The 27,781-nt window shown below is 36.2% G+C and overlaps 1 protein-coding gene across 1 annotated transcript in view; it reads left to right on the top strand.

The window, feature by feature from the left end:
- Window positions 1-25,764, top strand: part of LOC121419097 (ribosomal protein S6 kinase alpha-5-like) — a 72,940-nt gene extending 47,176 nt beyond the window's left edge. Inside the window, exons 6-15 of the mRNA XM_041613408.1 lie at window positions 2,012-2,199; window positions 10,784-10,928; window positions 11,965-12,129; window positions 18,806-18,931; window positions 20,837-20,913; window positions 21,590-21,734; window positions 22,325-22,495; window positions 23,375-23,578; window positions 23,897-24,053; window positions 24,520-25,764. Of these exons, the coding sequence (XP_041469342.1) occupies window positions 2,012-2,199; window positions 10,784-10,928; window positions 11,965-12,129; window positions 18,806-18,931; window positions 20,837-20,913; window positions 21,590-21,734; window positions 22,325-22,495; window positions 23,375-23,578; window positions 23,897-24,053; window positions 24,520-25,391 (2,250 nt within the window). The 3' untranslated portion in view covers window positions 25,392-25,764. The remainder of the gene's footprint in view (window positions 1-2,011; window positions 2,200-10,783; window positions 10,929-11,964; window positions 12,130-18,805; window positions 18,932-20,836; window positions 20,914-21,589; window positions 21,735-22,324; window positions 22,496-23,374; window positions 23,579-23,896; window positions 24,054-24,519) is intronic.
- Window positions 25,765-27,781: the final 2,017 nt, after the last annotated feature.

The raw sequence follows: 27,781 nt of genomic DNA, 5'->3' as shown, positions 1-27,781 counted from the left end.
ATTTTTCTAAACAATATTATTACACTGTCCCATATATGCATTTCTGTGTTAGTGATCTTTAGAATTATCGGTTTGAGCTAAGATTTCAAGATTTCACAAAGATAACTTTACATTAATCCAGATCTAGATGGTGACAATTAACCTTGATTTTAAAGACTTTCTCATGAAATAAATGTTTGCTCCAAATACTATCTTTTAACTACATGTAGTTAATTGTATATATTCATTTCAATTTTCATAGTATGTAATTTGAATATTTATTTGAAAATAACAAAATAATAAGCATCAGACATTTAGTTTTCTACAATTAAAGTTTCTTATAATTATAAAATTTAGCTACTGCTGCATGCTGCACACTAGTTAGACATGTTAATTCCTGGCATGTATTCATTTCTTATTCCAGTGATATATCATAGGGGTCATAGAATTAGATATTATTATTATGGATATTCAGTGTAACATTACAGCATAACATGATATGCTTCTGATATGAAAAGTGCATTCACCCACCAATGCTGTTTAATGATACTGTGCTAGAAGCAGTCATTAGTGGCACTTTCCACAATAGAGCGTACCGTACATGTATCATACTAGGCTGTGTCAGGAACAAACTTGTACAATGTGCTAATTAATGTTGTACAGATACATTTACATACATAAAAACAGTGACTCCTAAATGTAGACCCTACATGTAGTATGAGTTTGTCAAATGTTCTTAAAGGAAATTTGTCCTTTTTCACACCTTCTCTAAAAATGCAAAAGAGCTATCTGGTCCATTATCACTCTCTTCACGGAGTGAGACAAACTCTCATTTTCGAGTGAGATTTGCATCTTTCTGGAGTGATATTACCTCTTTCTGGAGTGAAAGTGTCTAAAAGGATGCACATTTCACTCCAGAAGGAGCTATATAATTCTCTCTACAAGGAAGTACAATTCACTCCAAAGGGATTGGTCCCTTCTATCACTCTGAGAGGAGTTCGATTAGGGACCAGATTATCTCTATTGCATTAAGAGAATAAGTGCTTTTCGTGGTCTATTTGCGTCTTACTGATATCAAATTAAAGAGAAATGCCAGTACTTGCAGTAGACACCGATTTCATGAGAAAGTCTGTAAAACCAGGCTTAATTGTCAGTATATCATCGAGGATCTAGATCTGGTACAGTCACATAAACTGAACTTTGTGAAATCTTGAAATCTACGCTGAAAAACATTCACACTGAAGATCACCGACACAGATAAGTGCACGTGGGACAGTGTATTATTATTGCTTTGAACGTCGTGCCCGACGCTTGACCCGAATCCTGTGCTTATTTGCTAATTTCTCAGCAATTACACAATTTCTTCCAGAATGCCTTGGCACATATTCTTTATTTATACAAACAGACACTTTGGTGGTCATTTCATTGGATTCTGTACGAACTCATTTTTATATCGTTACCAAAACTGGCATTTACCTTTAAAGGTTGTTCATAAAAACGCAAATGTTATAATTGAAAATAATATTTTCAGTTCAGGTATTATTTATCCTTCTTCCATTCATTCCAAATTTTCTTTTATTTTGATGCAGGGGGGGGGGGTGACTTTGATATTTGAGGGTTAAATTGCCTTTGAATTAGCCCCTAACAAAGAATGCACGTCTTGTTCATAAATTGCAGTTGAGGTCATGACCATAAAATGAACCTAGATTCTACAATTCCACCCAATTGTTTGTTTTGTAAAATTTCTAAACGATCTTGGTTGAAAATTAGTATTTGCTGAATAAAGCAGACAAAAAAAAAGAAGAAAATAAAACCACATGAGCATCAGGTGGATGTGTATTTTTCAAAGTAATAAGCAAATCTGGTTTTGGTCTGGATTTCCTTATTTTATCAAGTTTTGTTGAAGTAATGATTTTCAGTTCTTTTGAAATAATTTCTCAATGCCATTAATCTAGTTTAGCTTTAATTGTATTAGCAATTGAATTATTCTGGCATTTCAGATTATCATTCTTTTCCCCTTTCATTTTGACAGGATGACAGAGCATACTCGTTCTGCGGAACGATAGAGTACATGGCTCCGGAGGTAGTGAGGGGCGGGTCTGACGGTCATAACAAGGCTGTTGATTGGTGGTCTCTAGGTGTGTTGACCTATGAACTTCTTACAGGGGCTTCCCCATTCACAGTGGAAGGGGAGAGGAATTCACAATCACAGATATCACAGTGAGTATCAAAGTCACACTCTTTGGGGAGCATTGGAGGCAAAAAGTGATTTTATAGATCGTGTTATTTGACAAAATGGAAGGAAAAATAAAATTAAAAGAAGATGGAATCAAGATGTATTAGCCTTTTTTCTGGCAACCCATTTTATCAGATAACATGATTATTTTCCCATGTAATAAAGAAGTTAATTGCTTTCATTCTTTTGTGATGCACTTTGATTCATAAATCTAAAGTGCGCACAGTCAGCCTTGTTGATGCGCTCACATCCATGCGCACAAACACATACACACCCATGCTCAGTGGTCCACACTGAGGGAGAGAGCTCAGCGTGCAATGGAAAAAAATAAGAATGCAAGGTTGCTGTGTATAAATGGAAAATAAGATTTGCATGCAGCACAAAATAAATCATATATTGAATGACTTTCAAGCAATCAAATGACAAGAATCTATGAGTTGTATATTTTTCATCATTTTGGTCCAAAATATTAGAGTATTCAGGAATTCTGTGATGCATTCCCGGGGGGGGGGGGGGGGGCACTTCCATTGACGAGTGGATACCATGTGCGACTATGGGGTCTTGAAAAGCACCCTAAACAAGTATTTTCCATATTCTGAAAATGCACCCCTTAACACATATTGGTGTGTGAAACCCCCTACCCTTAACAAGTATTGGAAACAAAACAATACCCTTGGCAAGTATTCCCTGAATTGAACCCCTAAACAAGTACAGCGATATTTAAATTGTTACATGTCACGGACTACATCCTTTGTAAAACATTTAAGACTATTTTCATACCCTTGCAAATTTGACACCACTATTACGTTACGTAAGTAACGTGCCCTATGTTTGGTTGCAAAAACGTACTAAATACGCCTAAAACGTACTGGTTGGCAGGTCTGTGTAGTGGTTGTGACTCTTGCCTTGTATAACCAGAAGGCCGTGCACAGCTTTTGGTATCTGGAGTATGAGTATAAGCATCTTTTTACAAAACCATTTCAAGTAAATGTTTGCAGATATGCAATTAAATTGTTAAATCGTACAAGGGGGTGTTACATAAACCAAGGAGTTACCAGCACAGATAAATTGATATTACAATTCGTACATAGTTGGCCATATACAAAAATTTACATTATACCCCTCTCATAAACCCAATTATGCGGCTAATAGCAGCATAATTTGGTCGTAAAATTGGAGGACAAGAGTAATCCGCATTATTTTGATGCTGCTATTATCTGCATAATAGCAGCATCGGGACAAGATTTTGAGTTTATGAACGCATTTCCAAATAATGTGGATAATTGCCATGGTGCGGTCACAAGGTCACCCTTTTCCAACACAACTGCATCGGAGGGGGGTGTCCAGTTGTCATGACGATTATCCGCCTTTTTCAGGACGAGCGCTCGTAAAAATAATGCAGCTTATTTTCGGAGTTTGTGAACGCAATTTTTATTGAATTATCCGCATTACTCTTAGGCGGCTAATTGGAGGATAGGTTTATGAAAAGGGTATTAGATTCTTTCACATCTATTCTGACTCACAACAAATAATATAAAGAGAGGTTACAACTCTGTATCCACTGTTAAACTTGATACCAATAATTTGTATTCTCACTAAAAAATGACATAATCTCTTCATTTCACCACTTGTACAATTCTTAGTGCAAAGGCCAGTTAGATAACTATCTTTTCAGGTATGTAAGTCTATCATGCCTGCCCAGCACGAAAAATGCACAATTTTTGGTCAGGGTTAAATAAGTACTTGTAATGTTCCTTAAAAATTCTGCAAATCAGGCCAATGTTGAGATATTATAAATTACACCTTGCTTACATAACGGGAAATATCTATGTTCTGGTACCATATTTCATAAGGCTAGAGGCAGAAAGGAATATGGAACCAAAACATACAATCTCTGTAATATGCCTTTCACATTGCATTTCCTTAACCCCATACTATTTTTGGGATATACACCGTCTTTCTTAACCTCATACTATCTGCTTAGCCGGTGTTAACGCCTTAACCCCGGACTATCCCACAGCTCATGAATATTGATGATTTTACCATGCAGAGCATGATTAACATGCGATTTCGACTTCTGTGATTGGCTATTGCTTAGCCCCACTTTTCCTTAGCCCAGTTTCGTTTCATACTGCATCTCTTAGCATCGCAATTATGGTGCTAGTACCACAATAAGCCGGCTAACCCTGCTTTTTTTTCAGGGCCAGATAGTACCGTACTATTTACCATGCTAGCCCACTTTGCTAAAACGTAGTGTGAAAACGAAGTGAGCAAAGCTTAACTCCGGGAAATTGGTGGGGCTAAGGGGGGGGGGCCTTAACCAAGAATAGTAGACATTGAACACACCCTTTATTTCTCATTATATCTGCGTTTTGTAACCACGTTTTTCAATCACAGTTCATGTTGCCGTGTAAGATTTGAAACTGACATTGAACACACTCCCAGCATTGAAACACAACAGCCAAACATCAAACAGATCTCTTTGACCAAGTAATATGGGGATTGTCTTTCAGACAAATTGACCAATCAGAATACAAATTCATGAATATGTGGGCCCACTAAATGATAAATTATATTTCGAGAACATTTTCAGTGATTTATCCAAGGTTGAGGTGATATAAGAAGTGTGAAAACACAATTCAAGAATATATACTTTTAAGCAAGAATAATACATGTCTTATGCTACATGTATAGCAGTGCAAGCATCTTGTTGCTTGGTTATAACCATGGGAACTTTATATTTTCCCTTGTCCAGGTGGATATATATACATGTATGTATACACAAAATAAATTGTTGGTATTTTGAGGCCTGAACAAGTTTTGTTTACATACATTTTTGTAATCAGGCTGGTGTGAATATGCCCATTTTGTCCATCTATTTTGGGTACAAAATGGTTCATTAGCTACATTCAGTTCCAGTGTTTGGAATACGAATGGAGGAAGGACAATATTTGATCTAGTGATCTACTTTTGGTCCAGCTCCATATGCTGGTTCTCATCAGCGTAACTTTACTCACTTTTTATAATATCTTTAACTCCTTTTTTTAAAGTTCATTCTCAAGATTTATGAAGTTATGTATCTATTGACCTGGCGGATTCTTACTTGAACATGGACATTGACATTTTGTTAGAAAGCCTGTGTACTTGATTATTTTTGAGACCCCATGGTCGCGCATGGTATCCACTCGTGAATGGAAGTGACCCCCCCGGGGGATATGGACAATATCATGAATTTGTATTATACTGACCCCAAATTTGCTTATTCACAAAAAAGTATATTAATTCTAACAAAAGGGAGAGAATATATAAGACTCAGGATTGTAATACGAAGATGAATTTCACACTAATTTATGTCCTCATGAATTGCTGATCAAGATAATTTGCCAGCTCTATCAGAAATAGGAGGATAGTTCAGAAAGCTAGGCTGATTGAGACAAGCTTCACATTCAAATAGCTCTGTCTGACCCAAATTCTAGTGACCTAGGAAGGTCATTTGGGGCAAGTGTCTGGTGTAGCTAGCCTTTGTTACAGCTCCCCATGAAAAGGGAAATAAGGTGATAAAGTGTAGTTCATTGTAAAAATTAACACTAAAACTCTTAAGCTAAATTAACGTGAGCACAGAGTGCAAACATTTCTTTTCCTGAGCCTTCCACTCCTCCTAATATTTCGGGAAGAGTGGAAACACTGGTTTCTTTGTACAATACGTGCCATGAAACCAGAGCTAATCTCTATGATGGATGTGCTGTCTGTGAGCCTGAGGTGATTGATATGATTCCATAGACCTAATTTACTTGTGAATTGTTAACTTATTAATGTTGACAAATAGTATCTAAAGAATGTTTAGGGATGGTCTTTCCTTTGCTTACCAGTATATTATACAAATATTGATTGCTCATGAGGCTGACTGTGGAATCACTCCCCAGGTGTTTTTCAAACCAGCCCTTCTATCACCACAAGGCCTTGGCTGAGGGGTGATAGAGGGACCGGTACGAAAAACACAGAGGGAGTGATGATTTCTACCATCATCATAATACAGAGAATTCCATATTTGTTTTATTTTCCTCATCGATAATCACAAGATCTGTCTTACACTAAATTGATACTCGAGGGCTATGGGTATCTATTTTAGGACCACAACTCTTTTGTCATGTAAAGCTAATTATTTTGATCTCATTTAATTCAAACGAGCTGCGCTGTTGCTTGTCAATTTGCACCACTGTAGCACTTGAGCCGGTAGCCTGCTGCGTCCCGACTTACATTGACGAGTGGATACCATGCGCGACCAAAAAAACACGTAAAAAGGATGTCCTTTTCACGACATTTGAAGGCAATTTGAAGGTCATACTAAACCGAATAAGGTAAAGCCGACGACGGAAGGACCCGTAACAATAAAACATTCCTGTACTTGTTTAGGGGTTCATTTCAGGGAATATTTGCCAAGAGTATCGTTTTGTTTCCAATACTTGTTAAGGGTAGGCTTTCACACGCCAATACTTGTTAAGGGGTGCATTTTCAGAATATGGAAATTACGTGTTTAGGGTGCTTTTCGAGACCCCATGGTCGCGCATGGTACATGTACATGTATCCACTTGTGAATGGAAGTGGCCCCCCCGGGTGCTGCTTGTATGAGATCTAGCAGCAGCCAGCAGCAGAAAGCTCAACCCTCGAGTCACCTAGCTGTGCATGTATCAACTCTACTTGTGGCCCCGTCCTCTGGGGGTTATGCATTCTATCACAGAATTTGATAGAAGAAATTGAAAGCAAGTCAAAACCCTGAGATGATGATAGACAGAACTACATGTACATGTATACCATGTCACATGATGTAGTTTTTACCAAAATGTGATTACAGTATTAGTATGAAGTATACTTACCCATTTTTTTTAATACTAGAATGATTTAATTAAGGCCAATCATATTCTAATGCTCTTCAGAACAATTTCCACAATTTTTTTTTCGATTAAAAAAAGCCAATATTAGATATAAATTAATTACAAAGCATGAGCAGTATGTACAGTGTAACAAATGGTAAGGACCAAAAAAAAGAAGCTGAAGCTTGTAAAATTATTTTGTGTGTAAATGAACCTCTATCTAGTAGCAATAGAATGAACTGCCTTGACAATAATAACATTCCATGTTCATAGACATAAAATGAGTCATGTGTATTATAGAGAGGCCTTGCTAAGACTACTATAGTTTGTATCTTATGTATTGCTTTGGAAATATTTAATTCAGTTTTCTGATTTGATGAAAAAAAATCTTAATTTAACACTTTAGCATGCTATTTAAGAAGAACATTTGATTATACATGTATGAAATATGAAATGTAGAATACTTTGCACACTTTACTATAAGGAAACTACTCAGTGAATCACAATAGGATACAACAATGGCAATTCCACATAATATTCAAGAAGTCAAACCTTGTTCATGTTATAATAAGGAAAGGAATTGGATATTTCTTCTTTTCATAATTCATTTGTCATAAATCAAAATACAAAAGAAATAAGTGGGTGATGTCATCAGTTTCCTCATTTGTATTTCAAACCGAACTGTATTATGAAAGTAAGTGAATATTTTAAAGTGTCATAAAATTCATTGTATTGTAGTTTGAAATCAAATTCAATAAATTGTCAGCAGATTATGCTACTTTGACTTTTCTCTTTTCATTCTAATCAATTTTTTGTTGGGGTGGACTTGCCCTATTAAGAAAAACAAGTTTTGGAACAGACTAGTGAGAGCAGACTATTTGTTGTGTGTTATCTGGTCACTGATCAGTCTACACCTGGTGACCTTCTGTTGCCTACAAATTGGTCATGTTCACATTAGGATTAGATGGTTATGTTTGATCATCAAACAATTGTTAAGTAATGGTTCAACTCGTGTTCACACTCTAAATTACAGATCACTGTACAATGTTTCTCTCTGGACATGATAGGTTCACATTTCATGTATGCTGTAGAATGTATTATGTTGATTGATTACTCTAGAATTTCATAAGAGCCCTGGTTGTGTTCACATAATTTGTTTTTACCGTAAGGTCACATGAGAGAAATGAAACATGTTTCTGTGATAGCTAATTTCCTAATTTTAGTCTACTAAAAATGAATAAATTGAAAAAATTCAAACATTTAGTCCTAAATGCTAGAAATTCAATTGAAATTGGATGTTATGAGAAAGCTATGACATTCTAAAGTTTCACTTGTTTACACAAAAACTGTCATATGCACATCACTGATGATTTGTTTAGGAATTATTGTTTTATCACATACACTGTAGAACATATTATTTTTCCTCCAATGATATCTTCAGAAGTTCCTCTAATTCCTAATGGAAAATGTACTATCATGATAATTTATTGTTATTTGGTGGTGATCTCATGTAGCATCAACTTTTTCTAAAAAAACCTATTCCATGTGTATTAAGTTGTGAGTGTGTGATATTTCATATGCTTTAATTCTCTGTATTAGTTTAGTTATGATACATGTGTATAGTATGTATAACATGCTTTTAAGGTACATGTATGCATGTACTTTTATTAAATTGAATTTTTCATTGACTGAGGTCAAATGTTCATTAAAAAAAATCAAATATAGGCAGATATTTGTTTTGGCTTGTCACTGGGTATTTTTGTATCAGCTGGCCTTTTCACAGACGATCTTACCTGTAAGGTCACTGGACATATTTCTTGGTGTTTTTTTTTGTAGCCATATTCACATCGAATCAATACTGGTACATATATGTAGATGATTTCAAAATAGCTCAGGCCATTAGGTTTCTCTGTATTTGTTAATAGGTCCGAATACTGTCTCTGTTCACATGTGCTTTAGATTGTAAGGTCTACTGAATTCCACTGGTGTTTGTGACAAGTGTGTCTACATACATGTAGATATGTGCAGATAGTATGGAAGTGAACACAGAAATACCCAGATATCTGAGTGTGCCATGTTCACATCTGCTGTAGATGTTTGGTCTACTAGTACCGTATTTCACTGGTGTTTGTGTTGAGTGTGACTTCATGTACGTACATAATAAAATGAAAAGAAATATATCCAGATAATCTTTTTTCAAATTATGGTCAATGCACCATTCATCAATCATTTCATCAAAGTAATAACATCTCTAACCAGTAACGCCCTTGTGTGCTTATGGTGTGTAATGCTCATGTCTAAATCGCTTCTCAAGAGCGAGGCTTAAGTGATAGTGTGAACACTCCCTTGATCAGTGCATTTGAAGTACATGTAAGAGCAAGATGTTGGACAGGAAGAAGGAAGGGACTTGGAAAAAAAATCATTTAAGAAGGACATGTGTAAAAGAAATTAACTACCCTAACAACTCCATTCTATGCTTTGATTTATAAAGTTTATGGTAAAATCCTGTTGTTGGAAGCTGAAAAGAATTGTGAGGTTTTTGATATTCATCTTCCTATCATTAAGGAAGAAATTTACAATAAAGGGGCCCTCTGCAAAGGATTTGCTTCTCATATCCCCTCAAATTCAAGCAATGACAAAAGATGCATGTTTCATTTGTAATATGAGTCAATTTCTTTTCTTCATTTTGGTGATTCCCAAATCTTACAGCATTGAGCAAGAGTTTGCAATTGTTTTGTGGCATTTTCTTCCAAAGTTCAATCCTGTGACTAGAAATATGGAAATATATCTTTATTGTACAGTGAATTATCCTTTGCATTAGTTTTTAAAGATAAGTTTGTAAGTTTCCACTCAGAATACACTTACAAACTATAAACCTTCCTCCAGCTACACAATTGTAATTTCCTCCATTATCTTCATGTAGTTTTCAGATAAGTAATGTTTTTGTAAACTGTTTAGTTGCCAATTCAGAAATATTTTGCTAGCTGTCACATACTCACCTTAATTAGTGTATACATGATAGAGGAACAATTCTTCTGAGCAGTCAGATAATTGATGTTCAGTCGATCAATTTCATTGTAACTGTGGGAATAAATTGGTACAAGCCACATGAATCACAGATACATCTTGGTTTACACCACTAACAAAGTGTGATGATGTTCCTTGTGGTCAGATAAATGCTGTTTTGTGGTTAAAACAAGAAGCCATGGATGTCATGATGTATCAGTTAAAGAGATACATTGCATGTACATGTATAAAAACAAAAGTTGAATCCTTTTGTGTGTTTGTTTTTTTTGTGGGGGGAGGGGGAATTGCAAAGCAGAAGTCATCCATTTGAACAATTGATAAAGCATATTTTTCAATTAATAAATTTTGATTAAAGAAGGATTGTTTTTGTTTATTTGTTTTGTTTTAGATATTTAGTCCCCAGTTTGTTGCTCCTTTTGCAGTCCCTATAAAAGAAATTTACTGTCATTCTTGTTTCACACTCACATTCAATGAAAGATGATAAAATTCAGTCTGTCTTTATAGATTTCTTTGATTATGCTTGTGAACAAATACATGAAAAATTGGAATGTTTAATTAATGAATGATTTTATAAAATTCCTAGAACTTAAACAATTTTCTAATGCATGATGTGTAACATGTTTTCCAAGTTTATATAATTTCATTGTTTTCCCTTTGAAATTTATCACAGACGGATCTTAACCAGCCACCCTCCAATGCCACATACATTCTCCAAAGAGGTCAAAGATTTTATCAACAAGTTACTCATCAAGGATCCAACCAAAAGACTCGGATGTAACGGGGTGAAAGACATCAAATCTCATTCCTTCTTCAAGGTATGGTCTATTTTAATAGTGAAGGTAAAATAAAAAAACAGGTGACCTAGTAATGAGAATATATGTATGCCAGGCCCACTGATGAAACCTGGTTATATTTCATGTTCTTTGCTAAAGCAAGTACACTTTTATCCATACCTTGTAGTGGGTCTTTCATAAAGCTGCTTGTAAAAATGTAATTTAAGTACGACTGGTGAACCTTTTTTATGCGCAAAATAATCACCAATGAGCATTTAATGATGAACATCATTTACCACAAGAAAGGATCACCGGTCGTTCTTAAAGTCGCTCTTAACTTATATCAGCATTATGAAATGGCCTCAGGTCTGGTGAAATATACAAATATGATACAAAATTCATTTTAATGTAGTTTCATTATTAATGGTCTTGCATTGTTGCAACTCTGAGCTGTTCATTTTGTCAGAGAAAACAAGAGACTTCTTGAGTTTACTCAATGAAGAATAAAAGTTGTTAGTCATTCTGGTTTTTAATTTTTTTATGTATTGCAGACGTGGTGTGGATCCGTGGATGTGTCCCCGGATTTTGAGCCATGAGGTTCCAAGTTCAAATCCCACCACGTAATAAGCATCCTCTAACAAGGCAGTAATCTGCATATCTTGCCAAAGCCTGGTTAATGATTGGAAAACACTCAAAATCATTGGTATTATATGATTCGAAATGATTTTATTACATTATTTTGTTGAGGGATTGAGCTTAGAAGATGTCTGTGACAATAGGTACCTACACCCTTGTGAACTCATATTGACTGAACTAGACACCAGAATTTCTTTGGATGCTTTATTTATTTTTTACAGGGTTGAACTGGGAGGATCTGGCAAAGAAAGTATCTCTAGCCATCGGACCTCTCTTCAAGGGGGAACTGGACACCAGTAACTTTGAATCTATTATTATTTGACAGGGATTGAAATGGGAAGAAGTGGAGGCTACAATGGTACCTCTAGCGATCACATCCCACACCGGGAACTGGACACTAGTATTTTTTAGTTATTTTTCATTGTTTAAATTTTTTTTACAGGGGTTGAAATGGGAAGATGTAGAGGCCAAGAGGGTACCTCCACCCTTCAGACCCCACATCAATGGGGAACTGGACACCAGCAACTTTGCAGAGGAGTTCACATCTCTCATCCCTGCCGACTCTCCAGCAGACATTCCCAAGACGGCCGATGCAAGGGTCTTTAGGGTAAGTTTACAATATCTGTTAAGATCTAGGAAATCATGTGAATTTTTGAATGACAGAAATGTACAAATTTCAAACCGAAAGTTTTATTTTCAAATATGGAGTATTTATCTTGATTACAATGGATATCCCACAAATAGATCTCACTTTAGCAATGGTTATCATCTTGGTGACCTTCAGATCATAATAAACATATTTTGATACCGGTGAGGTTCAGCTATCGTCTGCTTTGCTGTCCTGGATAAGCATGTGTGTTTGTCGTGAATGTGGTTTTTTTTATCTGTGACACAAATCAACTTCCATGTTTTTCATCTGCAATATTTCATGGAAATTATATGCTGTATGAACATTGTTAATGCCAGACTTTCTTTGGGTGATTGACCTGATGAATTGAAGACAGGGATATATTGAGAGAATGGGAAGGCTACAGATAGGGAGAGGGGAATGGGGGAGGAATGGCACAGTCTTTTCAGTTATTGACTCATGGCATATAGACAGACATGCTGATAAAAAACACCTACACACGCCGCTGAACACCGATACTGACAACAGAGAGACACAGAGACAGACAGTCATAGAGAAAGAGGATGAAATAAGGGAAAGAAACCATATAGAGTGCAAAAATGGGGAGAAAGGGGTGGAAGGGAAGGGGGAGAGGGGGTATGGAGCAAGACACTGCATAAAGAGGGAAACGGAAGGAGACGAGAAATAAAGAATGAAGGGTGAGAAATATAAAGAGAGAGAGAAGATGGGGGAAGGATAGAAAAAGAAAGGGGAGAGAGGGGAATGGGGGGTGAAAGAAAGATAAAAAGAGGGGGGGGGGGTAAAGGAGAGGCAGGCAGGAGGGTGAAGATAGAGATGAAAGAGAGAGAGACACTGGCACTGAGACAGCAATGTGACAGCCCTCCTCTTATCCTCAAGGAAAGTCAAATTTACTTTCATTATGGATGTATTCCGCTGTGTCTGTGCTCTCAATTATATCCTATCAGCGAATGACTTCAGTCTCCTCTCCCTTCAAAATCTAGATGGCTACCAGAAGGATATAAAGGTCATTGGCCTGTATTTTCACAAAATTCCTTTAAACTTCAAGCCAGGATATATTGCAGTGCGTGGTCCGCTGATTTTATGAATTCTCCAAATGTCAATCTTTTATCTCATACAACTTACCCCAAATGTATGATATTGAAGTGAAATAATGTAACAGATGTTTTCTTTATATAAAATGTATGTATGATCTTTAATTTGTAGCTGAAATTCCCTCATTTTTGTTGTAAATAGCAATATTTGATTAAAAAAAAATGAAAAAAAGTTAATTTGAATTATCTCCCATAATCAGGCCATTGATTTAAAGTCAAACTCTGCTATTCCTAGAAATTGTTAAAGATTACATAAAAAGATTTAAAGGATGTTAGTGGCAGGTATACAAGAAAAATATAAACAAGTTCGTCTTAAGCTGTCATTCACCCCAAAAAAAGAAGAGTAAGTACAGTTTTCACACTTTAAGATGAACCCCTTTAAAACAAATTCCTGTCTGGGGGCTTTGACTGTATCATTTCCAGATTTTTGAAATATTCTGCAGGAAATTTGCTTAACAATCATGACTGCATTCCCTCCTGTATCAGGCATATTAAAAGTATTTTTCTTGGAAAAATAGTAGTTAATTTGGTACAGTTACAGTGGGAAGTTTTTCATTGGCTGGGGGGAAGTGTGATGGTGAGAAGCGGAAAAAGGAAGTGGGAGGAGAGAGAGGAGAAGAAAGAGAGTAATGGAAAATAAGCAGATCAGTGTATTGTCTTTATGGTGTGAATAAACAAGTATTATATGTACTACTTTTTCTTTGAAGAAACAGTGTTTTATGGTAATATGCTACAGTTGAAGAGGGAAGTTGTTCATTGGCAGAGGGAAGTGTGATCGCGACAAGGGAATAGGGGAAGGTGGTTTGAGATATTGCATGATGGAATGGGTGGGGGTGTGTAGGTGTGAGTAAGAGAGGGGTGAGAGTTTGGAGGAAAGGGAAGGGGTGAGATGAGTGACGAAGGGAAGGGATGGGAGGAGGGTAGAAATATAGTCATTGTGTAAGGATGTGTGTGTGTATGAGAGAGAGAGAAAGAGAGAAACAGAGACTGCGTGAAAGATAGAGATAGCAAGACAGGCGAGGGGATGGACACCCACGAGGAAGGGGAGAAGAGGAGCAAGAGAGAGAGAGAGAGGTGTAGAGTGGGTGTGTGGATGATGATCTAAGAAGTCAAACTCTTAACATATTTCTACTCTGATTTTAAATAATCAACATCCATGTCATTGTTAATTTAATCTTTACATGTATCTCTTTGATTAGGAATGAGCGATTTATTTTTTCTTGGTGTACTAGTTTAACACATCTTCAAGCCATGATTCATTTCCTAAATGATTCATGTTTGGTTGGGAAGCTCAAATTGCACGTGTCCTGCTGCTTATCTGTCATATCATGTCAAGTTAATTCTCATGTGTTCATTATCATATTGTAGTGAAAGGGAGAGGGGAAGGGGATGCCGGGGGGGGGGGGGGGAGGGGGCAGGGAGAGAGAAAAGGGAGGGGGCAGAAAGGGGGCCAACTGCTCTGCCATACACATTAGCTTTGCCTGCTTAATGATCTCTTGCACTCTGTGTGACAAACCTCGATTATTTATTATTTTTAGATAGCTCATTACTTCTATTTCATGTAGAACAGTCAAGGAAAAGATGTAATATACTTCTTATTTCATCAGAATTTTTTTTCTTTCACTTTTGTCTAACGTTATACATTATACAATTAATGCACATTTATGAGTGTGTTATGACGATGCAGCACACTTGAGGGTATTTACAATTATGCGAAAGCAAGAGGCGCTTGCGCCGAGTGCTTTTGCATAATATTGTGAATGCCCGAGAATTGCTCGCATCGTCACTAACATCACAAATCTTAAAATGTGCATTAATTGTTTTATAAAACGGGTCGGCAAAATGAATTTTTCATGGAAATCTTGTTCAAATCCCTCCAACTTGTGTACGATCGCACAGACGAAGAGATCACAAGACTGTCAATTATGACATCACAGGCGTATCTACTATGCGCGCCTAAGTAAGCGCATCAATATCCTAGCCAGCCTCCTTTACTGAACGCGTATCAGTTTTTACGTGCTATTGGAACTAATGCTGCACAAAAATGGCACAGTGCTGCGCAAAAAATGCACAGTGCTGCACGAAAAATGCATGACTGGAAGGTTGTGCATAATTAAAGCATGAACACGTGACTTGAATGCGCACTCACCATTGGCTACATCCTTGAACCCGTTTTATAAACACAATTATTGCATACAATTACAGATCATTGTATGAAATTAAGAATTGTCATGCATTCTATTCCCAAATGTAAACCTTGCTGGGGAAGCTCTAAAGTATTAGGATCGTCTGTAATTCATACATTCACGCTTGAACCTTTGTTTCTTTTGAGCAATGAAAATAGTGTCATACATCTCGATTAAAATGATTTTTTTCCTTGTGTCTGTTTATCAGTCCTTGAGAAGCAGGTATACGGATAACAAACACATAAGTAGTTACTAATTACTAGTAGTTACATCAGCAAAGCTCTTATCAATTTGATTTGGTAGGCATTTATGGTTGGTATCATCATAAAGTTTATCATGGTAATGTATTGCTATGAAACCAATACAACAAGAGTTTGATCACCTCATATTCTTGAAAATTTGCATACCAGCTGATTAACTCACTTTTATCTCTACTTGTATCATTATTTCTCTTGTGATGTCGTATAGCATGCTTTCAGTATGTATGTTAGTACATGTATTGTAACATGATTTTATCTTGTTCATCGTAAACATACCTCAAGAAACATCAATGAGATTTATTTTAATCTGTTATTTTTTTATGTTCTATTATTCCCACTGCAATATAATCATGTGGTGTTTATATATTGACTGAGTTTTGGTTTTGTATTTTAGATTAAGCATGGATGGAACACTGCTTTGAGCATGTTGAGCATAATAATTTAGCAGAATGGACCAGAGGTAGTGGGTGTTTTTAGTAGTCTCTGTTGAAAAACCTTTTAGATGACATTGACAGCTATAGATGTTTTGGTATGTAGAAACATGTGATATTTGGTAATATGATCAGGCTTGTATCTTTTTTATTCAATGCAATCTCTGCCTTTTTTAATATTACCAATCTTGTTTCCAAAATCTGTGGCATTTTTTGTTTTAATATTACCGATCTCATCTCCCAGTGTAATACATTCTACTCTTAGTCCTTCAATGTAATATCAAGTTTTAGTAACACTTGAAAAGTAATTGCTTGAATTTAAAAAGGGTGTTTTGAATCCACGGTCTAACAATAGATTCCAGTGGTGGACCATGACCCTGAGGAGACAAAGCATTGGAGGGGCACAGCATTGTTCACAAACAATACAGTGCCCCTCCAATGCTTTGTCTCCTGCGGGTCACGGTCCGCCACTGATAGATTCCATGTATTAATTATAATTAAGCTTTATTTATTTTGCATGCATGGAGAAAGAATCTTATATTAAAAATGCCTTAATATTTTTAACAATTGTGAACTCAGTGACATTGAAAAAAGGGCACATTTATTATTGGATTCTTTCTTGGTTTCAGCATCCTATATTTGGCAAGACATGTCAGTAGCAAGGTAACTATGGCAAAACTTGAGATATATTGATTTTCTTGTTGTCAAGGTGAATTTTAAGCAAATAAGAGGCATAGAGGCAAAAATTATAGCTTAGGACATACTGGTAAATTCTGGTTTTGCATTCATGGATAACAGATTCAAATTAAAATGATTTCAGACACAGGCAAGCCATGGGACAATTCCACACATCTTGAGTCATTTTTACATCAATATTAATTTTGCTACAAATTTTGGACATGACCTTTAATTTCCTTTTACTACATAACATGTATGTACAACTTCCGGTTCCTGCCAGTAGTGCAGTGCAAAAACAGGTCTTGGAGCTCAAGACTAATCAATTGAAGTCATTGCCATGGCCAATATTTTTTGGTGACCATGCGTATCATCTTGTGTCTCAGGGCTCTAACCATGCGAGAGATTCTCCTGAGATGCAGTAACAATGAGAGAGACAGCTAGGCAGATGGTGATGTTGTCTAATATAGACCGTAGCAGACTATGTTTGAACGACCATCGGTGTGTACCATTTTGGTACTTCCGGAGTTGTTGGACACAAACATGTCATCTTTTACTTTATTTGGTTTGTTCTGACTAATGTGATCTATTCCACTGATGCTTCAGATATTGTTTTTAAGATCAGGAAGGAGTTCTGGACTTCCGGCTTGTCTTGATATTAACATGTTTTTTTCTTCCTCTGTTTGTTTTGTCACTAAGAAATAGATTGTGTTTAATGACTAAGAACGGGAGCATATATTCATACATGGGATAAATAGCTATTGTTAATCATTGTAATGTTTATGTGAGATCAAGTTTTACTTAACCTTTAAATAGGTATTCTACATGGAAGTGATTATTTGTTTCACTTTCATAGTCAACTTCTAGAGTACAACAAGTATATGGCATATTGTATTGTGGAATTTCTTGCATTCCTCTGCCTTGTATTGACCTAAATTGCATTTTGAAATACTGAATCTTGTCGGCAAGAAGGGGGGGGGGAGGTATCATAAACTAAAAAGAGAAGAACATTCAATTGATCAATCAATGATTCAGTGTTATCTATTCTTATGTAAAGTTCTCATTTATAAACCATGCACCACACCAGATTGATGAAAATTTATAATCAGGGCCTTGTTGCATAAAATTTACTAGTACATGTACATGGTAACTTTGCCATCCAATGATAACTACCATGGTAACAATGATCAACAGCCAATCAAAATCAAGGGTTCCATGCAAGTTACCATTAAATGGCAAAGTTATCATAATGGTAACTTAACAGGTCCTTGGGGGTGTTTCATAAAGCTGTTCGTAACTTTACGCACGACTGGTGACCCCTTCTTGTGCTATGTGATATCCCTATGTAATTGAGTTATGACCTAAGAACATGTTCCAGTCGTGCGTAAAGTTGTTTGTAACTTTACGAACAGCTTTATGAAACACCCACCTGGTCTTGTTATTCAAATTATCCATTTCTTGAGAGTTTTTCAGGTGTCATATAAATGTCTTTCTTTTAAAGCCCCTCTGTAAAACAGAATATAAAACTTAACAAGACACACATATTTAAGAATGATTCCAGAGTAATGTTTTTTCTTTCAAGCTTCTGGTGTTCCTAGCCTTTTGGTTAAATCATGTTATTTGATGCTATAAGGCTACTTTGTAATTCCTTGTTGTACTCTAGAAGTTGACTATGAAATTTGCATTTCATGAAAGTGGGTTAAATACGACCATCAGCTAAATCACATTATTTTCTGTGTAATGATGTGTTCAATTATGCAAGTGGAGGCTTTTAAACCCCTGGGTTAACTTAACCCACTTTCATGAATTTACATTTTAACACGACAGGGTTGTATTTATCTCATGAGGCCAAATGTTGTGATTCAGACCTTCAGGTTTTTAGTGAACCCAACTTCATTAATTTGGGCCAAAAAGTTAATCTTTGAAATGATTGTAAGAACAATTGAGTATATTCACACGGTCTCTTTCTGTCATTATTTCTTTTCTTGTAGGGTTATTCCTTCATAGCTCCTTCCATCCTATACAGTGACAATGCCATAACCCAAGACATGCTCACCCAGCCATCTGAACACAACCGTCCGTCTCTCTCCTCCATTCTCTCAATACATGAGCTCAAGGTAGGTACATCTGTCAATTTATCCCTGAATAATGTTTTTTTTAAAAATTCACTGGTTTTGGGGTTAGAAACTTCAGGAAAGTCAAGCTTAGGAAAAGGGGAAACATTATTGTGAGCTTTTAAGTTTTGTCATGTAGGAATAGTACTGAAGTCCCACTGTAAAGGATTGCTGTTCAGACGTCATCGTATTCACATAAATGCATGAAATTGTTCAGGTTGAATGTTTGTGTGTAGTCCCGTACATGCGTTTGTGTATGCAGTGCACTTGGTGCTCAGAAGAATTTCGTAAATTTCTTATAATTTTGGTAATTTCAAAATCTTACAGCTTGTTACAGTAATTCTTAAATGCATTGCAGTCACTATTTCTCAATGATTTTGATAGTTTCTTTGATGATCGTGAACCTGAAACAAAAATTGTAGTGATGATCAGTTTTCAAGATAGATTGTACACCAGTCAGTCCAGTTCTATCATAATATTTGTTTTTTTCAATCGGTAACTCAGTTTGTGTCACAGAGCCCACAGTTGATTTTTTTTAAATCTTTAAGTGAAACATAACTGCAGGGGATTGTGTTAAACAAAGGCATTTTCTTTTGCTGAACTTGATTGAAATCTTTAGGATTCTACATTTTGTAAAATAAAGCCAAGTTCAAAGTATGGGTTGCTACACTTATTGGATACACTAAATGATACAAATGTTATTTTAAAGCCATAATCCATTCCAGGGTAATGAAAACACAATCTAGGTTGGTAGATTATCATAATAACATTTTGGCCATTGTCATGTCATCATTCATGTTGATTATCAAAACAATCTAAGTGATTCCTGAAACATAATGTAAGAGACAAAGAAGGGTGTACCATTACAGTGAAGGCCGTATTATTAATGCAACAATTTTACTTCCAATTTTGACGTCCTAGATATACATAAAAATAGGAGAATTTTGTGTAAAACAAACTTTGTGTACAGTCTATTCAAAGTGATATTCTGGTTGAAGGGAAGATGTAAGATATAATCTGAACATTCAGATTCGTATGATGATATATAGTTTGAAATCATAGAAAGTTTTCTACTGTATGCCTCTTCAAATGTCCTCACATTCATATAATCTTCAAATAAAATAAATCCTGCCATGTTTACATGAATTTATGCATGTAAAAGTTCTGACTCTTGGCATCAAGTTGTCTACATTTTTGATGACTACACAACTTGCAGGAAAACACTAGTTCAGATCTCTGATAAACCTTTCCTAACAACTTATATACAGTTTCAGTTAGAGCTGGGTCATCCAGGTTTTTTTTAATAGACCAGTGCCTGCTCAGGATATTTTGGAGACCAATGGACCACCAAAATAATAAAAAACATAAGAGATTCAGTATCAAAAATGACTATGAATATCAACCAGATAAACGAGAAATCAATATCGCTGTAATTCTACAGTGGAGTAACTAAAAATGCAAACAATGCAAACAGAACAAAATGGTTGCACCCATGCAACTGGGATTATATCTTATCATGCCGATAAATTAAAGCAAAAAATTAGAGATCTCATGCTCCAACACTATTATTTTCAGTTATACTTAGTTGATTTCTTTATAAATATAGTATCATGTGAGAGTTTAAATACATATATCTAGATAAGGAAAGAAAGGACCTAAAAGTGGTTGATGTGATTCATAGTCTTTCCTGACACTGAATTTTTTATGATTTTATTTATTTTAGCGGTCCACTGGTCTGGAAAAAATTGCACCGGTGACTGATGGATTCGGGCAGGCATCGGAGGACCTCCCTGTTAGACTCACGCCTAATCTCAGTAATAGTTTTTTTTCAAAATTCAAACTTATACTTTGAAGTAATCTATATCTTGGATTCTTATTACCATGTCAGTGTTCTTTTATTTTCATCAGGACTCTCTCTTCACCAAGCAGTATGTATTGGACATGGAGTCAGCTCCCTTAGGGGATGGTAGTTTCTCAGTTTGCAGGTATAGCATTCTTCTCTAATCCATACTTATAACAGACAAGTTTTCTCTATAAGCTGTAAGCTTGTATTTATGTGAGTGTTAACTTTTCTCAATTTATAAAAAAAAAATGTAGAGGCTCAACTCTCTCCGATTGTGAAAGGGAGATTCCCTAATTTTCAGTTTGAAGAAATAATTCTCCGCCAGGAACTTGAATTTGAAGTATTTAATGTTAATTTGAATTTATTTGTTCCACTTCTACGACAAACAACCTATATGGACTGTGTTCAAGGGAGATCATCCTGATTTTTTATTAAATTCTCAGTATGAGAAATAGCTGGCAGCTCTGAAAATATGATTTTACATGAAAATAACTTACTTTATACATGCAAAAATACACAAAATTGATTGAATTGTATTTAATCGAAGTTTCAAGAAAGGAAAACTTTAGAACTTTAATTTCTGTTGTTCCCTAACTATTTCTATAGATGTCAAGCAATATTGCTTCTTTTTATATAATTTGTACTACAATATTATTAAGACGCACTTCAGGTTTCATAGAAAGTACTCTATATCCCAAAATATTACAAAATGGATATCACCAAAATGTTATGTAACAATCATATTGCGCTTTCTGCAAATGTTTCAAGTACTAGCAATATTATCAACCCCAATCATGTTATAATTTTTACGTTTTCAGGAGATGTACACATATAAAGACTGGCCAGGAATATGCTGTGAAGATTGTCAGTCGAAGGGTTGCCTGTACACAGGAGATTACCACATTACAACTCTGTCAGAAACATCCTAACATTGTACATTTCAAAGAAGAATTCAAAGACCAGGTATAAACTTTAGCAATCGTTTGTCATGATAACTGATATTTGATCATTATAACAAGTATGATGATCATGAGGAAAGTATGACCTGAATTTCAATTAGGTAATTTAGTTTTCTTCAGGACCAAACATACCCCTTGGGAATACATGGTATATCGTGAAGCATCCACACTTATACTTTTTATTCAGTGGAATTAATGACTATTGAGAGTGAAAGCTAAATGGTAAATAAATTGCTAATTAACTTGGTTTGAAACTGAATCAAGGCATGAGTACCCTTTGGTAAGTCATTACTACCATTGCTAAATCAATGAGAATAATTAGAGGACTGTGCTCTCCTCCAACATTGAGGATAAATGCCCTTAGTACTGACGGTCAATAGCACATTGACTTTGTTTCATATCATGAGAAGAAATCACTGTTTCCTTCAAACTTGTTATGAATGATGATTGTTGGAATCCATGAGCCCTCGGCCATTTAGATTTCATCATTTCGGTACCTTATAACAATGTCTTGTGGATTGATTTGTCGAATTTACCTCAGCCAGTGGGCTTCCTTTAGTACTGAGTTTTATTATTTTGATCTCTATCCTGCAGCTCCATACATACATCATCATGGAATTATGTAAAGGAGGGGAACTGTTGAGTAGAATCAAAAAGAAGAAACACTTTGATGAGCTTGAAGCGAGCATGATCATGAAGAAACTTGTCTCTGCCGTGGAGTACATGCACAGTAGAGGGATCGTTCATCGGGATTTAAAACCAGAAGTAAGTTGAAGCCCATTTCTTTCTAACTTTTTATTGTCCACATTCTGAACTTGGGTTTGATTTAAACTCTGGTCTGAAGTTATGGTTTCACTATGGATATCTGAATGTGACACAAGTCTCTAACAGTAAAGGTTTAATGTGTCAGCTTATTTTGCATCAAAACCATTCACAACTCTGTACGAATAATTGAGTTTCCTTTACCATAAATGCATGAAGAATTAATGTATTGAACATAAGGAGGATGCAACGTAAACAAAATCTTTTGATATTTTGGCTTCTAATAATTTTAGCACTGACCAAAACCATGTTCTTAATCAAACTAGACATCAACATAGAGTACCGAAGTGTGACTTCATCAATTTTCCATTTTGGCATGTTTAGCATTTTTAGACCATAATTTGGTAGAGCATGTTCAAAACCCCCCACAATCCAAATTTTGTGGGAATCGGTCCATGGGGCCCCAAGATATGACCTCATGAATACATAATTAGCCCTATTGAAGTCAGTGTATTATTGGCCTGGTTCCTGACATATTGAAGGTTTATTTGTGACGACATCACTTCGGTACTCTAAATGCACCTATGTATTCAGAACTGTGGGAAGTTGCAGTGAAAGTGGCATTTAAATATAACTTCATAATCAACGGTTAATGGGTGCATCTGGTTGGTTGAAAGTAAATTTACTACCTTTGAGCCACAATAGTTAAAACCTCCGTAGTGATAAATACAGAAATGAATAAGAGACAGAAAGTGGATTCCAGTTGGTTTTTTGGATTTAAGAAGATATCAAGTGTCAATTAAAAAAAAAGAGAAAAGTGATGAAAGAGCATGTAATAGAGAGTAGAATTGCAATTGAAAATCTCTCTTTTATATCTTACAGAATATCCTCTTCACTGATGATTCTGATGATGCAGAACTGAAGATCATAGACTTTGGATTTGCGCGTATCACCAACAGCAATCAGCCTTTGAAGACACCATGCTTCTCCCTTCACTTTGCCGCTCCTGAAGTGCTCAAGAGAACACACGAACCAGAAGGGGAGTATGATGCTTCCTGTGATGTCTGGAGTCTTGGAGTCATCCTGGTAAGTGTCAAAAGATGGTGTTGGTGTATATGTTCGAAGTGAGTGATTTCAAATCAGGTATTAGTGTTGTCATAGGTGTTTGTGCAATACTAGCACTCATCACCTGGTAAGTGTACAGTGTCTGGTTTCAAGTCTGGTGTTGAAAGATGTGTTTGGAGAAAAAAAAATGATCTACTGTCTTTTTTTAATATGTAGATGATTTTAAATGTATATACAGTATTTGACTGTCAACCATTTCTTTACGTAAACATTGTACAAATAGTTTTCAGACTACAGCATTGTATTATTTTTTCAACATTCCCTCTTCCTCTTTTATAGTACACCATGCTGTCAGGGAGGGTACCATTCCAGGATCCCAGTATATCAAAGAGCAATAGTGCTTCAGAGATTATGAAGAGAATCAAGCATGGTAACTTTAGCTTTGATGGAGAAGAATGGAATTCAGTCTCCGTTCCTGCCAAGGAATTAATCAAAGGTAATCAATGTGGTTCATGACATTGCATTTTTTTTTTATTATAGATGATATTAAACTGTTTGAAGAGTGGACTCATGAATAAAAAAGCGTATCTAACTATGGCAACAGGCATCAATTTGGTGCACTGTTACAAAAGCGCGCATCAGCATTGGACATCTTTAATATACTCTGTAAATAAGCGCAATTTGTACAGGAAATCTGCTTAAACCATGGATTCAACTGATGGTTTTAAAAACCTCCTTTGTGAATTTGGGCCTTTATGTCTATGAAAGTTTTTTACATGCATTAAAAACAATTCTATAAGTGTAGGAATATTTGAGAGGTGACCATTTATTTAAATTTGTTCAGTAAAAGAGAAATTTAAATTTATCTTTTAGCTTGAACTACAGGCTTAGAAATATCATGTCCTTATGTGGGCTTGCAGCAAATATGAGGTAACCAATGTTCTATTTTTTTTTCTCTTGAGGTTTGCTCACTGTTGACCCAAGTCAGAGGATAACCACTGATGATCTCCTACACAATGAATGGATCCAGGGACAGCAGCTATCCAGTTCAACGCCTCTTATGACCCCAGACATACTCAATTCATGTGCCTCAATCCAGAAGCGTATGAAGGCTACCATGCATGCATTCCATACTGCCCATCGTGAAGGATTTCTCCTCACCGACGTGTCCAATGCACCCCTGGCCAAACGACGGAAGAAGAAGAAGGATTCATCGACGGAGACTCGCAGCAGCTCCAGCGAAAGTTCTCACTCCCAGGGTTCTTCCTCCCAAGAGAGTACGACTCCAACCCCTACAGCCAACCCTGTTCTGAATTTACCCGTAACGACAGTTCCATATGCACCAATAGCAATCGCGACGAGTGTTTCGTCAATCCCATCTGTTCAGCCTCTTCCAAGTCTCAGCAAGCAAACATTTGCCAGATTGGACCAGTATGAGAGCTCAGACTCATTAGGTTTCTCACCAATCCTGCCAATCTCCGCAGGAAGCTCTCAGGAGCCCCCACCCTTGCTTGTTAGGCAAGATTCGGGTTATGTTGGACAGCTGTCTGAAACGCAGGTCACACCAGTGCCAAGGACAAATGTAGGAGGACCCCATGAGGTTACCTTCCAGCCTATTCTCGACCCCTCCACGTACCCATATAGACTCCAACAACCTCTCATGGGTTACACTAGTTCCATCCCAGAGTATCTTTCGGTGCAATACTCGTCATCAGATCAACCTTCAATACCTAGGACAGTACCCCGAACCGTGCACCAACCGCACCCCCTTCCTGTTACTCATCAACACCTTTCGCATTTGCCAACCATCAGTGAAGACCCATCTACAACGTGATTCTACCCCCTTTCCTAGGACACTGGGTGTCTTCACAGACTGTTTGAATGAACATGAAAAATATCAGGGCTGTATTATTATGTAACCTCATAAAGTGTTTTTTTATTATTGTACTAATTGATTTTTTTAGCATGTTTAATAGTATTGTATTTATGAGAAACAGTGAAGTGAAGTACCTGAGGGGGAAACCAAAGATGCTGTTATGTCTGCGCTATTGGTGCTTTGGCTCTTGTAAAAAATTATGAAAGGAGCTGCACAGCTAAAATTGAGTAAAGATATCAAGAAATGCCTTTGCATTAGTTGCTTTGCCATGATGTGATAGATGGTCCATTTAAAAAGTGTAAATGAAAGGGCAAGCTCATGATATACAGTGCGTCCCAGAAAAAACGAAACCGAGATTTAGCGATGATTTATCATAACTTAATCATAAATGAAATAGACAAATGACCTACCAATGTACAGCTTAGAATCTCCTCTTTCATCTGGTATTACCTAGATTATTCCTCATTCACGCATGAGTGAGCAAAAACAATTCGAAGAAAAGATGCCAAAAACTCATTTGGCGGGGGGTATCTGAATTTCAAAGAAAAAAAGAAAATCACATGACTAAAAAGTTCAATATCTGCTCTTTTCTTTGATACCTTAATCACAGAAAATGGTCAAGAAGTAAAAAAGTTCTGTTCCCTCGAAACAATGCTTGTATTTCCATAATTTCATTAAATAAACGTGTTTTCACCGATTTCCCACAGAAGCTATCGCACGGTAACAAAAGACTTAATGCATGGCTGATCGTCAACAAAACGGAGTGTGGAGTGAGTTTGAATGCTAGCCTGTAAACCTCATTTTCATTATATTTCATTATATGAAATCATTGAAATTCAAGCCTTATTTCAAATGACCAGAACTTTGTTATTTCTTGACCATTTTCTGTAATTGAGGTATCAAATTAAAGAGCAGATATTGAACTTTTTTAAAATGTGGTTTTCTTTTTAAAAACGAATACAGCCCGCCAAGTGACTTTTTGGTATCCCCTTTTCAAATTGTTTTTGCTCACTCATAATCTAAGTAATTTGAGATGGAAGAGGAGATTCTAAGCTTTAAAATGGTAGGTCATCTGTCTATTGTATTTGTGATTAAGTTATGATAAATCATCGATAAATCTTGGTTTCGTTTTTGTGGGATGCACTGTATTATCTGGACAATGTCAATGAAAGAATCTAGTCAGGATCAGGTAGGTGGTATAATCACAGGAGCAGCCTAATCATGATCTGGATCAAACATAGTGATGACAGTCATGATTCATGATTGGAATGTAACTCGCTACTTAGTGCAAACCTTTGGAACCCATGATCATGGTTATAGAGCTTGCCTTACCCAAGAAAGACCAAAATCATCATTTAGTCTATTGCTTGAAATGTATTATAGGACTGTGAAAAGACTGAATCAGGCATTAGTCATTGAAATGGTTTGTGCATGTGGACTTTGCGAAGACAGCTTGGAGAAATCTCTGAACTTGATTGATTGTTTAAGGAGAAACGTATAACAATTCCAACTCTTAGAAATATATGCACATTTAACCAAAGTCAGTATTTTCTATGGTGTCATGCAAGCAATAAGATTTGTTGAAAATATATATTTGTGTGTGCGTCAAAAATAATTCCATTGATTGATTGATTAGTTAATTAATTGAGTGAGTAACACAATTGCAAACTATATGTAAGCCAACAGTTGAATTTAATATTGCCTAGAAAATGGGGGATACTTATGAATAGGCCAAAAAATGGAAAACAAGGGATGTCTGTGTCTTTGACAGTTATCTTTGCTAAAGCGTGGCATCTGATGTCATGCCAAAATTCATAGGTATTTTGATGTACTGATCATTTGATGACAAGTTTGGTGTTGATTTGTTTGTCTTGAGGAAAAAACATGAGGCAATTTTGTTTATATGTGACTGGAGAACAAGCACAAAGCTAATCATAGTTCAGTCATACTTGGATACACTGCCATCTGCAGTGTTGGGTAATGTCTGCTGAAGCATTGGTGTGCTTTATACACACATATACCTTGTGCTGGTCTTCTTAAAATCACAGAACTTGCAGTTGGTTCATTCTTTCCTAAAACCCTCATTTTACAGAGAGCAAGACTGCTGAAAACCTACTAGAAGACCATGAACTGGCTTGATCTTGTAGTGATCTCTTGATCTTTCAATGATCTCTGAGGTCTTTCAGGATTCTTGACTGATCTGTCAGTGATCTTTGTAGTCTTTGTGATTTAAAAAAAAAAACTTTTGAAACTGATCTTGGGGTTTGTAGATAGAGTGAAAGATCTTGCCAATGTTAGAATTTCAGCGGTCTTTTAAGGACCTCGGTTCTCTTGAATGGGGCCTACCT

This window comes from Lytechinus variegatus, chromosome 7 (genome assembly GCF_018143015.1).
Source record: "Lytechinus variegatus isolate NC3 chromosome 7, Lvar_3.0, whole genome shotgun sequence".
NCBI lineage: Eukaryota > Metazoa > Echinodermata > Echinoidea > Temnopleuroida > Toxopneustidae > Lytechinus > Lytechinus variegatus.
This window is presented reverse-complemented; position numbering and strand designations above follow the sequence as displayed.